Here is a 17,547-nt window from a genome sequence, read left to right as displayed (position 1 = left end):
ATGTCGAATATTATTAATTGGCACCGAGCCTCTTCGACCAAAACGTCTCTTTAAATCATTGTAACTTTATACATGCATGATTTCAAATTCATATTATATTATTAGTAAACATTGAGGACGTGATCTGAAAACACTGAAGTTTAAAAATTCACTACTGCCTCAAACAGTTTAAGACCATGTTGACTCTGACAGTACAATGGAGAAACATATATCTTCAACGAACAAACAATCTGTTTAAAGATCCAGAGAGTCTGGATGTTATGTGCATATATCATTTTTTTCACAACTACCAACTGCTTCAAGTATCAAATTTTGTTTTCATCGACATGTCCTATTTAAACATCATTTTTCAAAAGTAAACTGCACTTATCAAACATCAAAACATTCTTAAATCTTTAGAATGATAATCATTTTATTTCATGATTTGGTTAAACAGTTCATTTTAGAACCACGTAGCATAGATGACAGTCGATTTCTTTGATATATAGTATAATCACGTCTTTCCTACCATTTTGACTGACCCGGAAGAGGTCGAATCTCGTTTTCACATTCTGAATTAAGTTGTACGAAGTTTGATTTACACAATAACTCTTCACTGCACCGGTGAATTATAAATATAGATTTATCATTAATCAATTAAATAACACACAATTTATTATATTTATTTAAATTTGCTACCATCAAATGATATCATATCATGCTTTAAATTCGTGCCATGTATTTTACGTGTGAGTTAACCAGCGTACTTTCAGTTTCATTCGGTTAAACGTGAGTCAAATTTACACATTTTGTATTCTAAACCTTTAGGTGTGTATATAGATCCTTTATTTTCTGAAGGAAGAAAGTGCTTTTTTATCATGAACACTGATATTTAATTTTTTGCAACGTGTCGGTGTTAAAAATCAGCTACAAAAGTTAACACTCTCTGGTTAATGCTCTCTATTGTTTCAATTTCATGTACATGAGTCATGATATGTACATGTATGCCATTGAGTAACGTGCCAGGTTACTACTAGTATAACTGATAACGTTGAATGCATAAATCTAGTCTTTTAGGGGTTTTTTTCAGAATATAAGAAATACAGATGTTAAATTCTGATGATTTTCTTGATTGATTAACATGATTAAATGATTGATATGGCCTAACTTGAGAGAAGTTGACATATAATTTGAAATGAACAATTTTTAAAGGATTTCAATATTAACTTATGCATACATATAGATAGTAAATGGGGTATTCTCTTTTGAGAAGTGGACAGGCATATATAGCCTTCATCATGTCCACTTCTCAAAATGGAATAGTAAATGGGGTTACCATAATCTTAAAATCACTGAACATACTGTTTACAACCTAATTTAATTGTGAAGGTTATTTATTAAGGCTTTAAAAATGATCTTTTAGGAAAGATTTCCCTTTTTAAGCCCTAGTACAAAGAGAACAACCTTGTTAAGCTTCCAAGGCAGCTTCAAACTATTGAGAACATGGCAGACTTTAGCATCAATACTGTAAACCAACTTTTATTCACATGAGCAAAATTTTCACAAGGCCTCATTGTTGTGAATTAATTCTTAATTATTGCAGCGAATCAGTCCTGAAATGTCACTGGTATTTCAATTTTCAGATAGTCTACTTCTTGATCATGAAAATAAGTTGCCACCAACAGCTTATATGGCCAGGGATAAATCATGAAATAAAGTCATGAATTAAAGATACATGTAGTTTACAGTAATTAAAGAATTAAAGCAACAGACCAACTTCTACTAGGCTTTTATACATACTCACAACTAACATGAATGGGCAAGTATATAGTATATATAAATATCCTACATTAGTGCCCAATCCTCCACAGTTGTTAACACCAGTGCTGTTGTTGGCTAAAAAGATATGAGCAAGCCAAAAAAAAATAGTCAATGCATTGCATTGAACTGCAATGAGCTTGCCCAGGATCGAGTTGTTAGATTTTGTTTGTAAAATAAAAAATAAAAGTTAATTGGTAGTACAATATTGTTTCATTTTTTTTATCGAGAAGTTCCTCTCAAGGTTATTACTTTTTCGTTTATTATAAGGGCCAAAACTTATATAAATGTCTAGTAGTCATTGGTATTTGATATTTTTTCTTACTATTAAGCTAGTACGTTTTAAGGTATATAAAAAGTGCATTTTTTCATTTTCCTTTTTATCATGTACTATGTACATTCAATTCATTCTAATTTACACAGGGTCTGTGTCTTTTAGGTCAAGAACTTCATAATGTAATCTATTCCTGCTGGTTTCTGATAACTAACCACAATGTCCCAGGCTAGGGGCCTGCCACAGAGCAAGGAGGCTCTCCTCAAGTCCTACAATAAGAAACTGAAGGATGATATCCAGTCCATGCTGGTCAATTTTGAGGAGATAATCAAATTAGCCAGGGTATGTGTTCCAGTTCTTTCACAATTGCCAAAGCAAGTCAAAATTATATAAATATTTTTTTTTTTACAATCACCCTGACAACATCATAATCAGATCAGAATTTTTGTAATATGTTTTTAGTTTAATCCATGTTTTGTTGTTGTGGTGTGCATGATAAGACCAAGGTTAATTCAACAACTATCATGGGTGCAAGACAAAGATATTACTGGTATATAGGAATGTCAGCCAATCAATTTGTAACACTCTACTGGTACTCTAAGCTTGATTGATTGGGAGGGATGTTTATTTTATTATGCCCCCCTTCATAGAAGGAAGGGCATATTGCTTTGCTGCTGTCTGTCGGTCGGTCCACCAACAGTTTCCGTTCATTTTCTTTGTGTAGGATGCACATATTGAATTTAGTATACAGGTTTATAATAATAATATCTAGGTCAAGTTTGATTTTGGGTATGATCAAGCAATTTTCAACAGAGTTGTGCCCCTTGGATATAGATAAATTCCAATAATTGGCAGTTTCTGTCCATTTTCTTCGCGTAGGATGCACATATTGAAATGAAATTTAATAAACAGGTTTATCATAATAATATCTAGATCAAGTTCAATTTTGGGTATGATCGAGCAATTTGCGACAGAGCTATGTGTTGTTGACTTAGAAAAATTCCAATTATTTGCTGTTTCCATTCATTTTCTTAGCAGAGGATGCACATATTGAAATGAAATTTGGTATACAGATTTATCATAATAATATCTAGGTCAAGTTTGATTTTGGGTAAGATCATTCAATTTTCGACAGAGTTATGCTCCTTGGACTTAGAAAAATTCCAATCATTTGCAGTTTTCGTTCATTTTCTTCGCATAGGATGCACATATTGAAATGAAATTTGGTACAGTACCAATCAGACCCAACCTTACAGAAAGTAAACCCCAACTAAACCCTGGGTTTACTTGCTGGGTTTACTTCGGGTTTACTAGAGTGGACCCAGAGTAAACCCAAAGTAAACTCAGAGTGGACACAGAGAGTAAACCCAGTTAGAAGAATGCCCCTTAAAACAGACGCTAACTGTGTATTCGGAATGTACAAGGGGCAGAAATTACAGGCAGTAGGATGGCAAGATAAAAGATGGGCTTGCTTCACACTTCAGTGCGTACTGTCGACCTCAAAAGCAATATCCAAGTAAACCCAAAGTAAACCCAAAGTAAACCCCGAGTGGACCCAAATTTTTAAAAAGTAAACCCAAAGTAAACCCAAAAAATAAACCCGGGGTTTAGTTGGGTTTACTCTGGTGTTAGGTTGGGTCTGATCGGTAATGTATACAGGTTTATCATAATAATATCTAGAACAAGTTTAATTTTTGGTACGGTCAAGCATTTTTTTGACAGAGTACTATGCCATGGACTTAGAAAAATTTCAATTATTTGTAGTTTCTGTTCATTTTCTTCACAGATGTTTCCAAGGGAGGGGGGAATAAGTGTTTTACAAACATGTCTTGTTTCATATGGTATTCCCCAATCACTCTAAAACGATACATGCTACATTGTGTATGGAAGGAACATTATTAGTTGGATATGTATACCGTACATGTATATTAGGTAATCAATCAGTTAAAATTAGATCCTTCACGCTTTCGGATTTCATATGTCGCTGTGGCTATCAAATACGAGAGCGTGAAGGATCTAATTTTAATGAGATTGATTATGTAATGTTTCATATTCTTTTAACCTCAAGTTGAAATTTGATTTTTAAAAAGTAAATATAACATTTATTTCATTTTTATTTGTCAAAGTCATTTAATACATTTATTTTAAAAAAAAATGTCACTTGCAATCCATGTAGCATGACATTTAGGACAAATTTTATTGATGACACACCATATGATTTGATCAGATATTTTAGAAACTGAAGTTTTATTGGACTTCTTTCGTAAATTGAAAGAAATTTCCTTTGTCTATTAGATGGATGAAGATTCTCAGATTTCCAAGTACACTCAGACTGAGGAAGACCAATATGAAATGCAAGTTCGGGCAGCTAATATTGTATGTATAAATATTTCAACATGCATTGAATTGTAAACACAGTAAAGTGTCTGTATATGGTATTAAGGAATAAAATTTCTATACACTTTATGTGTACCCGTATAAATTGTATAACTTTAACAATTATATCCTTTAAAAACTCATAATTTCCATTATGAATGTTTTTTGGGTCAAAGGTGAGAGCAGGAGAATCTCTGATGAAGTTTGTCTCTGACCTCAAACAGTTCATGATCCTGAATGACTTCCCCTCTGTGAACGACTCCATCCTTAAGAACACCAAGAACTGTAAGTCTCAGCAGCAGGACCTGGACAACAAGCTCACTTCGCTCAGAGATGAGATGGCCATGGACCTGTTTGAGCTTGAGGATGAGTACTACTCGTCGGCCTACAAGTGATTGCAGGACCAGCACTACTCATCAGCCAATATTACAGGAACAGAACTCACTCAGGCTTCATGTAATCACTGTGTAGTGTCCAATTGGAACTCTTAATCATCTTTCATCACTTTAAACATTTACTTAAACAATAAAATATTTTAATGTTTTTTGTCATTGTTCTTTAGAGTTGTGGTGCTTTATTTTGACCGATTTCTTGGTTATTAGGCATTATTTCTGAGCTACCTGGTAACTATGTGACTCTTAATTGAATTACCGGTACTTGTTATTGATCTTGAAACAGGTTTAAGAGTCAACAGGAAATTGTTTACAGCTGATATTGTATCAAATAATAATTCATATTTAATATACAATGTGAAATTCCTGAGATCCTGTACTCATAAACTGATGTGTAACTTCAGGTCTTGCATACACATCTTTTTTACCAATACTCTGCACTGAACTCTATCTACAACATTTACTTCTACATAGGTAATAATTTATAAAGAGAGAAATAACACATATTCATGTACCGGTATATGCACCGTTTTTATTGTAAATGATAATGTCCATCCAATCCTTACTCATACACAGTGTTGTCTACCCTGGTAATTCTTATTTACATCAATCAGACTGGACATATTTTGAACAAGAGTAATGAATATAATGAATGACAGAAAAATAGAGTAAGTAGAGAGATGACAGATCTTTGAAAGCTATTCAAACTGACAAATAATACAATGAGCCATTCAATGTACAGTGTATAGTTGATCAAATAAAATTCACTCATCGCTGCCAATATCCAAAAACTGGATGAAGAGTTAAGGTGCAAAAATATCTTTCACTGATTTCAAAACAACAAGAGTTTGCACTTATTAAATGAGATACTAAATTGATAACTACCATCTACAGGTAAACATGATTCAGGGCTTTCAATAACAAATTAAAAGTGAAGAGGTAAATTATACTCTTTTAAAGAATTATATAGACATATATTTCCATTAGTTAAATTTGTCAACCATAAAATTCACAGCAATCAGATCTGATCATTAAAGTAGTGAAACATTACCTCCTGCCTCCCCTTATTGAGAGCCCTGTCATGATTACAATTCAAACTCCCAGGTTCAATCTTAATTTATTGAGACCAAGAAAAAAAAATAAAACTTGGTTTACAAAATAAATCAGCACTATTCTTAAATATATGTACATTTACAACAATTATCATTACTTTACGCCATTCAAACAAGACTGGCCATTCAGGTATCCTAGAAATAGTCATGTATGGTAACCATAAAATAAAGTACCAAAATATTATAAATTTTATACATTATCAGTATTTATACATTTCTTTCTAATACATTTCATGGTAAATGGGATTTCATTCCACATAAATTAAACTGCATGATTCTAAATGATATCAAATCCCTGAGCATGTTGTCTTTGCTCTCAGTAAAACTGATTCGATCAATGCTGCATCTTAGGGCAGTGTAGTCTGTACTCATACTGAAATACATTTTACATGTATAACATATTCCCTACCACACTTTGAACAATTTTTCAACAAATACTAGTATTATCTCCCATACCCTGCTTGAATCACACAATGACGAAACTGTCATCCCTTTTATCATGCATAAAAAGTAAACAATATACTACACAGAAATGGGTAGGGTTGTTGGTTGTCCTAAAGTTAAAGCTTGGGTCAATTTTTATATTAATAGTCTTCCGCATTCTGACCCTCAGCATTATGTAAAGACTAAAAGACAGCTGTAGACAAACTCAACCATCCATAAATTACCCTTACATTACATAAAATCATAAAAGTTTTTGAAAATGTCTACTACACCATAAAACTTTATATGTGTATATATGAAGTATATTACACCCTTGAATTTCCAAATGTTTTTCAAAACCCTTTCAAAAAACATGGTTCTACCAATTACATTCTGAAATATTTTTAAATTATTAAAGTTAGGTGATTGATTGAAAAGAAATGCTGCTCTCAATTTACAAAATACATTTACCGGTATTTCTTAATTAGTTCAATATCAGACTAGCGGTAAATACCAGTAACTAAACCATTGTATACATGCTGCCAAATTGATAATATATAAAATGAAAAACTTGTATGCACTCTTCTCTCATCATTCAACTACATGTAATAACACAACCATAACACAGCTCAAAACACATTCTTTTCACATTCTAATACCTTGCTATCACAGCCGCTTGGATTTCCTTACAAAAACACACATAACATATATAACAACATGCACACCCAGGCATATAAACTGACAGGGAATTACGCAGTAACATGTAGACAAGACATAATACAATTATTAAAACTCATATGCACAATATCTAAAAGGTTTTTGCTATGCATTAGCATGCATGTAAAGTTCATTAAAATATAGATTTACTACTCCTCTTATTAAAGATCGTCAGACTCGCTTAATACATTTACACAATTTGGAGTTGAACTAAAATATTGTAGAAACACATCAATAAAAAATTAATTGAATGAAGAGAAATTTTTAAAAATAAATTTAAATTCTTTTTTCAATACAAATTTACTTTTTTTTAAATTAGCACTTTCATTATGTTCATTCTTTGGAGACATAACACTAAGTCAAAACATTTATTGCACAAGCTGCCCAAACTTAGATTGTTAAGACTTCAACAATCTGGTTTTGTTTTGTCACTCTTAAAAACAAAAAATTCATGATGAATAATATAATTCATAAGTAGAAAACTAAGTAATTCAAACTGCATCATAGTGACTTATTCATACTGAATCAAACTAACTTCACTTTCCATATAGCAAAGGGGAAAAGGCCCACATAAGGTACAATAAAGCATCAAAGATACCAAAAATTAAGATTAGAACATGTCAATCATGAATTGCATCTTTAACCGATTAATGGTTAACAGAGTTAAAATTCATCTATAGCACTTAAAAAGTTAAAATCATTTTTGTTTTCATAACTCTAAACAAAAAAACTTGACCATAAGACCTTGCTGCCAACACTCAATCCAATAAAGGCTTTGTGATTTAGAGTCTCAACTCATGCGAAGTACATTTTAATGGTATCCTGAATGGGTTTCCTACACATGGGACATGTTTTCTCAGGGAGACTGTCCACACAGCCCTCACATGATATGATGTGTTTGCAGGGGTAGAAGGACACCTGTACCTCCCTATCATGACAGATCTTACACAGTGCACGCTTCGACTGGGTGGACAGACGACGGATCTCTTCCTCAAGCTCTTGAAGACGTCTCTGGAAAACACCCTCAGGGTTCAGCTCAAGCTCTCTTACCCTCTGTCTCTCCTGGTGCAGCAGTTGTCTCTCCTGGTGCAGCAGTTGTCTCTCCTGTTGCAGCAGTTGTCTCTCCTGTTGGATGATTCGATCCTTCTGCTGTATGGTTTGATCCTTCTGTAGGATGAGTCTCTCCTTCTGCTGCAGCCTTTGTCTGAGTGACATGACCTTCTGTTCAGACTCCACCACCACTTGTGTGGTCTCCTCCACCACCCGCTGACTCCTCTCCAGGGCCTGACTGGTCTCTGCTACTTCTCTCTCCAGTTGAACTATTAAATAAATGGTTTTGTCAAAATGTTATATTACAGTAACTTTTTATCTAGCTTATTTTATTCAAATCATTGATTCAATTAAGTTGATGTTACCAAGAAATAGTATCTATGTATCATTTTATAATCAGCCTGCCAGTAGAATCTTAATTTATGTCAAATTCCAGGTATATCATTGAAATATCAAATACATGGGCATAAAATATAACTTGCTGTCACTGTCTTTTAGTAATTCAGCAGTCATTTACTAACAGATTAAAACAAACATTTACCCCAATAAAGATATATAAACTGATATTACAATCAAGATAATGAAACTGTTATTTACCTATACCTTTCATGTCATAATGAATTTCAGCAAACTCCTCAGGAGAAGGTAAGAAACCTGGAAAACAAATACATTTAATATTACTTAATTATTAAAAACAAGAGAACAAATAAATGAATATGTTTTACTTCAGGTCCTATTCTAACAGTAATGATAATAATAGTACATTATGTATTACATTTTCTGTTTACAATAACATATGTTTTGGATTGCATTTAGTGTGTCATATATTTTTCATGAAGGGAAATAACTCTTATTTGCAACCAACATTCAGATAAACTATTATTGCTCTGAATTCAGAATGAAAAAGTACACCTACCAATAATAAAATGTAACATTAAAGAAATTATCTTAATCAGCTAAGATCAACAAGTTAAATGACACTCACCACTATTCTCTAGACATTTTCCCACCACCCTCTCGAAATCTTCAAATGTATATTTATTTTCCTCCACCACAATGTGGTGCAGCTCCTCGTAAGAATATTCCTGAGGGAAGCCGGAGTCATCCAGGCGTGACCTCATACTGTCGATGTGGTCCACCGCATTTATCAGCTTGTTGGAGTCTCTGTGAGCCTCTATCCCTGGTAAGAAAAGAGTATCAATATGAAAATACAGCAGCAGAAGTATGGAACAGAATACATCAGCAATTCTGGTCAGTGTCTGTGACATATTCTGAATAATAAGTACTGGCACTGTAAATTTTTATGTTTTCATTAAAAGCATGTCAACAGTTTTAACAAGACATGATTGAAGATTACATTTCAAAGAATGTGTTATAGCATTGAAAGTCTTGGGATTTACATGTAAGTGTCTATAGTAAATATGTTTCAAAAATATAATGAAATTCTGTATTGGTTTGTGAATAGCAATCTTGATTGCATGATGTCCAGACCGTGTTAATGATAGCCTAAGAATGTATTTGCAGTGTTTAACAATGGCTTCTGGGTTAGGTTGTACATATTTTGAATCACACATATAAAATAGATATGTCATATAATTTGTCATAGTACATTTGTATTCTCTTCACACAATTTTTTTTTAGATAAACAATATTTATTTTGTAAACATTGGTAATTTTGCAATTCTGAAAGATAGCATATTATGTGTCTTTAAATCTGACAAATAAGCTGAATGACTACCTGCACTAGGTATGACTTACCTCCCCTGAGTGTGTTGAGGTATCTTATTGCAGTAGCCAGTTTCTCATTAGATACCTCCTCCAATTCAAAATGAGACCTGAAGGCCAACACGTAAGGTTCCATCATCTCCTCCTCAATGTTCACCTCACACTGAGGTACTGAGGAGGTGGGCAGGGACAGGAGAAACTGAGGTACCCTGGCCCCACAGCAGGTGTGGGCACTGATTCCCTGGTCCCTGAGAGTGACTGGGGACCCTCCTACTGATTTGTTCGAGGTGTTTAGTATTTTTATTTTACTCTGAAGCCAAAACGAGAGTAATACTACTAAAGAAGCTCCAGCAAAGAGGCAGTTTTGTAAGTTGATGGCAAAGTTTTTCATGGAGTTGTTGTATATAATTGCTAGAGCTAAAATGACCAGGCATGTGTATGAACCCTGCCTGGTGCTTTGACTTCTCCATTGCGGGAGATAACTCTGAAGAAACCTCAGCTGTGACCTCTCTCGTAAGTTGTGATTCCAGTCTATGAAAATAACTGCTAGGGAAGAGGCAATGGCTATAGCCTCCATCAAGGAAGGAAAGACAGAGGTAAAGTGACTCAGGTCAGCAGTCATCTGTAAGCAGAGAAATAGGTGAGGAACTTGACAGTCCAATAGTTCTAGAGCCTCGATAGCAGAGTCAAAAATGATACTCAGTCTAATATAGACAGGACTTTTATAATAATAATGGTTCAAAATCAGTGAATGGACCTTAAAAATAAACAACATAAATTTACTTTATGAAATGGTTTACTTTCCGTGTATGGCACACCAAATTCACAAAAATGAGCTATAACCATAGTTTCACAGTCGATAAACTAGGTTTATCGACTGTTAACTATAGTTTACGGATCGTAAACTATAGTTACGGACGTTAATCTATATTTCACATCTGTAAACTATAGTTAACGCGATAATCTATGTTTCACATCTGTAAACTATAGTTAACACTGAAAACAATCATTTGCGAATGTTAAACATAGTTTATCTGATAAAGAGGGTTTTATGATCAGTAAACTACGTTTTACAAATCTAAAGCACGTTAAATTCACATAAATTAGCCAAACATAGTTTCACAGTCGATAAACTAGGTTTATCGGCTGTTAACTATAGTTTACGGATCCTACCAACATTAATCTATATTTCACATCTGTAAACTATAGTTTACGAATGCAAATCTATGTTTTTCTGTCTGGAAATACACGTTAACAATAGATTTTGCTGATAAATATAGATTCACATCTGTAAACTATAGTTTACATCCGTAAACTATAGTTTAGAGTTGATAAATATAGTTTCACGATTGTGAAACTATATTTATCAGATACAATTTGCATTCGTGAACTATAGTTTAGAGTTGTTAATCATCCGTAAACTATAGTTAACAGCTGATAAACCTAGTTTATCGACTGTGAAACTATGTTTAGCTCATTTGTGTGAATTTGGCGTGCCATATCCGTGTTAAAAGGTGAAGTTTATTCAACATTTCATCAAATTCCCTCAACAAAGAAACATACAATCATAGATAATTATAAGTCTCTGAACAAAATATTTTACAATATTTGAATTGTCCATATCATTATTTATTAGTTTGAAAAGCAACCTAAGGTATATATTCTTAAAGGTCTGGTTTTGCAACAAATTATCAATTAGAGGGACATGAGATAATACAATGTCATTATATATAAATACAAACAAACTTAATATACTTTTTAAGAAATCAAAATTAATAAATATATAGATTACACATACTCTTTTTCTTAATTTCTCCAAGTAATATAAATAAATGATATACTACATGTATCATGTATAATATAACAAAACTATAAAGAAGTAAAAATGTTTTTCCTGATATTTTGTTTGTTCATGCAAGTGGCATTTATGATAGAGAAATGTTGCTGATATTGGGAGAATATAGTAACAAATAGATACATGTATGTAAGTGAGTTTTAAAAATATCCATTACCTACAATGTAATATTGAATCAAATATGTCATCATACATGTAATAAAATTTTATATGATATATAAGTATTTTATTATTAACAGTTATTGGTCTTTTATGATTCAGGTGCTATCACACTATTTTTTCTCATAGAATAGATGCAGTGCTTTGAGTAAAAAAGTATATATTTTCAAAGTCTTGCTACAGATATATGATTTATTTTCTTCGAAATTATAATTTTGATTGCTAGTAAAAATCACTTAATATGTTCTTAAAGGTTTAGGATAGGAACACGCACTCGAATTTCCTCGGATGCTCATCTTTTACCTAAATATAATTAGTTCAAAAAGACATCGTTTCACAACAGATTTCATGTTTATGAGATAACCAATACGATAACTTCAATTCTTGATATCTGATGTAGCTACTCCTCTTTTAAAAGCCTATATATTCTGATCCAAGTGTCTCTTAAGCCAATTATAGTAAGATTTTCACCCGGAGGGGGTATTTTACACACGAATTATGGCAAATCAACACCAAAGATGGACAAAACGATGCATTGATAGTATGATTTAAATGCTAATCTTGTGAAGTTTACCTTTTTGGAGTTAAAAATCCGTCACAAACTTGCAAAATTAAACAAATTCCGATTAATTTTCCCTCGAGATAGAGTATAAACAAACAAAATGGCGATCCGTCCGTTCGGAACACCATAATCATGAAAACGTCCATGAAAAAATCCGCGAAAATATGAACTGTCAAATTGTCAAACACGTGTTGTTAGTCATGTTAATTTTTTCAACTTAATAGATTTTAATAAAGCAGTAGATGATAAATTATGGGTTTTTTTTGTTTAAACTAATGATAAAGATTATGACGGTAATAATTAAATGCGCGACCAAACGGTCACCTATAAAATATACTGAGATGGCATGGGACATCCGTATGTCAGATATTGATTAAAGTGCATTATAATTAAAATACTTTCTCAGGTTTAGCATTTTCAACTTTTACATTTTCCTCAAAAATACAGTTAAAAAGTTTTGGAAAGGTTAAAATTTTATATTCTTTTGCGCTACACGGTCAGATAACATTTCAGGGAGAGGAAATAAATGATATGCTTGATTTATTTTATTTTTTTTTTTGTTAATTTTGATAGGAAGTACATCACATCTACATGTACAACATTAAAGAAGGTTGCAGACATTTTAATTGTACATTTTCAGGATAAAAATGTAAACATTTTTTGAACTGTCTTGTTTAATTCTGTCCGATAAGTCACCTGAGAACCCTAGCCCATACACAGACCTGTCGATGATTCTCATATTAAAAAAAAAGTTAAAAGCCGAACATTTTACGACCCCCCCCCCTTTTTTTTTAACCTGTACTCTTCAAAACGATGCCGCCTGTCAATCAAGTTTAAAACAATTGCGCCCATTTTGCAGACGTGATCGCCCGACAATGATCTGACCAGGTCCGTGGAATTCTGTTTACTAACAATTAACAAAGTTTGATACTTTCCCTCGCTTATTTAAAAGGGAAACTAAAAATTCTACTTTTAACATAACCGAAATTGATTATGAAAACTAATCATTTAGTTATTGAAATTACACAATTTGTATTTGAATTGGCGTGACTTTATAAATCCCACAAAGATGAACAGCTCCAAAATATATCAAATTTTGTTTTTAAAGCATTGAGCTACAAAAATTTTATTTATGGGTAAAAGAAGCAATTGGCATTTGATGCACGAGTTGGGAAACGAAATTCATTGTCATCGTAACATGGCTACCTATATTTCAAATCCTTATTGATCCCATGGTTTTCTAAACATCCTATAATTTGTAAGAAATTAACTACAAGTGCTCAACACAATGCACTGAGCTTTATTTTCAAAGCGGCAGATTGATTCAGTGCAATTATTCACTAGCTTGTGCTTTGCGAAAGTGTGACGCAAAATATCTTGTTAGGAACCAAAACACAATTAATCAGTATCATACAAAATATCTCAACTTAACTCTCATATTGATTATTAATATGTGAAATAACAATTAAGGTTCGAAAACGACAATCTACATAGGATAATCACTAAATAATCACTAAACTGTTACAAGTTCATGTATGTGTATGGACTATTTTTATATGTAGAATCTATCTTTAAGGCATTTCTATCTAATATCTGTAATCTTGTATGCCCTCTGGGCCTAAAATTGGAAATAAACTATTATTATTATGTAGCCACCAATCAAAATGTAGAGTTATCTCTCTTTGGAAATAGACAAGCCTCATACATTTCATATGAATTTTGTGAATCATAATTAAGTGGATTTTGTATATTTCTGGATTTTTATAATCCACTAAAATAACTTGCAACATCTATTGTATGAAAGCCAAAATATAATCAGTTATCAGTATAAAACACAAAATATTAAAATCATACCTTTTGTAAAAAGTTTGGAAGCTCCTGATAACTTCTCTAGCTTTACAAGTACAGCGATCACTCCTTTTAGCCTTTCTTGGGAGTCATACTAGCTCGATACCAGAAAAATGGAGCATCCATGTACAGATCCATGTTGTCCTGACTCAAAGGTCATGAAGCAATCTTACTTGTATCTTGAACATTGTCTTAATCTTAAAATCACTGATTGAAAACAGTGCCAAACTTAAATGCTGTTAAAAAGTCTTGATATAAAGTTGTTAATTACAAATTTCAATCGCCAAATTATAACAAACATTTTATGATTTAAGTCTAAAACTACTTTATGATCCTGGAGCCAGATCTCTATAAACTCGTTGATTTCTTAGTTAGAACATCATTTATATAATCTCATATGCAAATGAATGGTTAGAACACACGTTCTTACAACATACTAGGTAATTTACAACTCTATATGTGTGTTGGTATCAAAATCAGAAGTACACAGATAAGCGTGTTTATTACATTTATTGAATATGCGTACGTATATTCAAAAACAGCTCTGTTAGAATTTGACTCTAGCCAGTAATATTTTAAAAGAAAATAATTTAAAAGAAAATGAAACACAGTCTCTTATGGATGGTTGGACATAGAAAAAGTGGATGGTTGAGTTTGACATCAGTTGTGGAATCAAATACACTCATACATGTGCTTAGAACTAACGACTGGGGCATCACAAGAGGAACTTTTCCTGGATCAATAACATGAGGAAGACAGGAGGCCCATGGGCCTTATCGGTCACCCGAGTTACTGCAATGTGACTTTTGCAATGTATATTCATGTGCATTATAATTACAGGGCTAATTAAATCATTTTTAATATTCCAGGATTGTTTAATCCAATAAGCTTTCTTAATTCTAAAAAAAATTCTAGCATAACATACAGTGACATAATTGAACAAATCTTTAGTACAAAAAAATAATCAGTCGAAATAACACCACCCTACTCTATATAATCATTAGATCCCTGCTCTAACACCAGAACCACCGACACAAGGGCCATGAAATTCCCAATTTTTGAAAAGAGACACTCTTCCTCATTATAGCTCTGTACCTAATTTATTGGAGTATACCAAGGAGCAAAGGAGAACTCAAGATTTTCAACAAATTACTGCATTCATTTAGAGCCCTACCCTAACACCAGAACCCATAACCTAGGGGCCAAGAAATTCACAATTTTGGAAAAGGCATTCTTCCTCGTAATAAAAACATGTATGTACTTATAGTTCATCTGCCTAATATTTAGGAGCAAAGGAAAAGATTTCAAAGAATTAAGGTGGTATGGGACATCTGTCGATATAAATGTAGATTAAAAATTTTAAAATACTTAGAATTGAAATACTATCACCGGTTTGGAATTTTCAAATTTTATAATATTTAACCAAAAAATAGCTTTTAAAAATATTTGGAGAGGTAAAAATTGTAAAAACCCGAGCGGGATTCGAACTGATGAATTACAGATTTCAAGTAAACCTTTTAACCCAGCGTATATATCGCAGTTAGATGACAGCAAGAATACTAGTAATTTCATATAGTTTTATTAGTCCCCTACCGGTTTCACCGGAGGGGACTATAGCTTTCCTCTGCGTCCGTCAGTCCGTCCGTCTATCTCACTTCAGTTTTCCACACTTTTTTCCTTTATGCGTTTGAGGAATAATATGAAATTTGATGAACAGCTTCAAAATGTCAAACTACAGATCAAGTTTACACTTTTGCAGCGTTGACATATTTTCGAGAAAAAAATTATTTATTTATTAATTTAAATGTGAAATTGTAGCATGATCATTTAAGAATAAGTACATTTGACACCTCAAAGATTGCTTGATTTATGGACAACAATTAGACTAGAAAATTAATGTATGATCAAAACCTGTAAAAAGATAGCCAGAGCAATGTTAAACTGTTAACTAATAAATGTTACTTTTATAAATATTGGGTATGACGATAACTATACTTGAGTTATTTACTATAGTTATAATGTATTTGAAAAAAATAGAAATGAAATAGGTCTTAAGATTTCAGCGATTGCACTTGTGCAAACAGCTCTCAATATGATAGGGAAAAGAGTAAGAGGTATTAAAGAAACCATAAAGGGGATACAAATTAATATTACATAATTTTTATATTTTTTAAAATTGGTTATTGGTTTAATCACACCACAACCTTTGTTGTCTAGATACTAACATACTTACTTAGTCCTTTTCGTGCCTAAAGCACGCATGGCGTTCAAAGAGAACCGCCATTTCTGCCTGCTGATATCTGCACCAAGTCCATCCATGATCTTTCATCTCTTTTACAACCTCCGCCACATCTCCTTTTCGCCACCGTCTATTTCTTCTTCCAGGCGGGGTTCATATTAAAGGGAGCATATAGTCACGATTTTGGACAAATTTTATTTTTCTACTTTTATTGTTTACAATGTTTTGGTAATTAATTTCTAATGATCAACCAAATTTTGAGTGTTAGTCGTAGAGAGTTATAATCAATATACAGAGTTATGTAAACAAGGCGTGTGTCATGTTTTTGTTTACATAGGTTATAATATCGGTAAATGTTGGGGTTTTTTTTTCAACCTTTTTTTCTATCTGCCAATTCCTTATGAACATTTATTAAATAGTTTTAAGCGACTTTTTAGGTCTAAACCTAGAAAAAAAATTTCAACATTCAAAATGTTAACAAAAACATGGCACGATCCTTGTTTAGTTATCAAAGATTTGTGATCTCTGCATCTCGCTTATAACTCGACGACTGACACCCAGATTTGGTTAACAATTAAAAATGCCTTAATGAGGCATTGTAAGCACTTAAATCGGAAAAAATTAATTTTGATTAAAATCGCGACCCTTTAAGTACTTCTTATGTTTCATTTCTCAGGACATGGCCGATTCACTTCCATCGTTTTTCTCTTATCTGGTCAGATGTAATTTTTTTCTGCAATAATCTCTAACCTTCATACCCCACATGAATAATCAAAGATAGCATTTGTTTACATTTTCAACAGTGAAATAGTGTAATTGAGACAAAATTAGACTCCCCCCCCCCCTTTTTTTTTTTTGCAAAAATAGGCCGCATAATCATAACCAATCATTTAAATTTCAACCACAGTTACCACCCCCCCCCCCCCCACCCCACACCCCAACCAACCCACAAACTCTTTCAATTTCAAAATTAGGATTTGGAGGAGTAACGAAAATGTTTTTTTGTTTTTTCTTTCCC

General features: G+C 32.7%; 2 protein-coding genes across 4 annotated transcripts; one reads left to right on the top strand and one right to left on the bottom strand.

The window, feature by feature from the left end:
- The first annotated feature begins 667 nt into the window (after window positions 1-667).
- LOC105338871 (mediator of RNA polymerase II transcription subunit 22) lies at window positions 668-4,990 on the top strand. 2 transcript variants are annotated; one of them, XM_011444152.4, is made up of 4 exons: window positions 668-768; window positions 2,237-2,413; window positions 4,367-4,447; window positions 4,624-4,990. In XM_011444152.4, exons 2-4 carry the CDS (start codon window positions 2,291-2,293, stop codon window positions 4,840-4,842), a joined length of 423 nt encoding a protein of 140 aa, XP_011442454.1. In that variant the 5' UTR covers window positions 668-768; window positions 2,237-2,290; the 3' UTR covers window positions 4,843-4,990. The 2 variants fall into 2 exon arrangements, with proteins under 2 accessions (XP_011442454.1, XP_011442453.1); XM_011444151.4 differs by having other exon boundaries at window positions 684-807.
- A 2,843-nt stretch (window positions 4,991-7,833) lies between these two features.
- Window positions 7,834-12,586, bottom strand: LOC105338872 (uncharacterized). 2 transcript variants are annotated; one of them, XM_011444153.4, is made up of 5 exons: window positions 12,455-12,586; window positions 9,900-10,488; window positions 9,127-9,321; window positions 8,739-8,795; window positions 7,834-8,410 (listed from the first exon to the last, which is right to left on the bottom strand). In XM_011444153.4, exons 2-5 carry the CDS (start codon window positions 10,486-10,488, stop codon window positions 7,887-7,889), a joined length of 1,365 nt encoding a protein of 454 aa, XP_011442455.3. In that variant the 5' UTR covers window positions 12,455-12,586; the 3' UTR covers window positions 7,834-7,886. The 2 variants fall into 2 exon arrangements, with proteins under 2 accessions (XP_011442455.3, XP_011442456.3); XM_011444154.4 differs by having other exon boundaries at window positions 8,745-8,795.
- Window positions 12,587-17,547: the final 4,961 nt, after the last annotated feature.

Source organism: Magallana gigas, chromosome 2 (assembly GCF_963853765.1).
Source record: "Magallana gigas chromosome 2, xbMagGiga1.1, whole genome shotgun sequence".
In the NCBI taxonomy this organism is placed as follows: Eukaryota; Metazoa; Mollusca; class Bivalvia; order Ostreida; family Ostreidae; genus Magallana; species Magallana gigas.
Note: the sequence above shows the minus strand (reverse complement) of the source record. Positions and strands in the feature narration are given on the sequence as shown.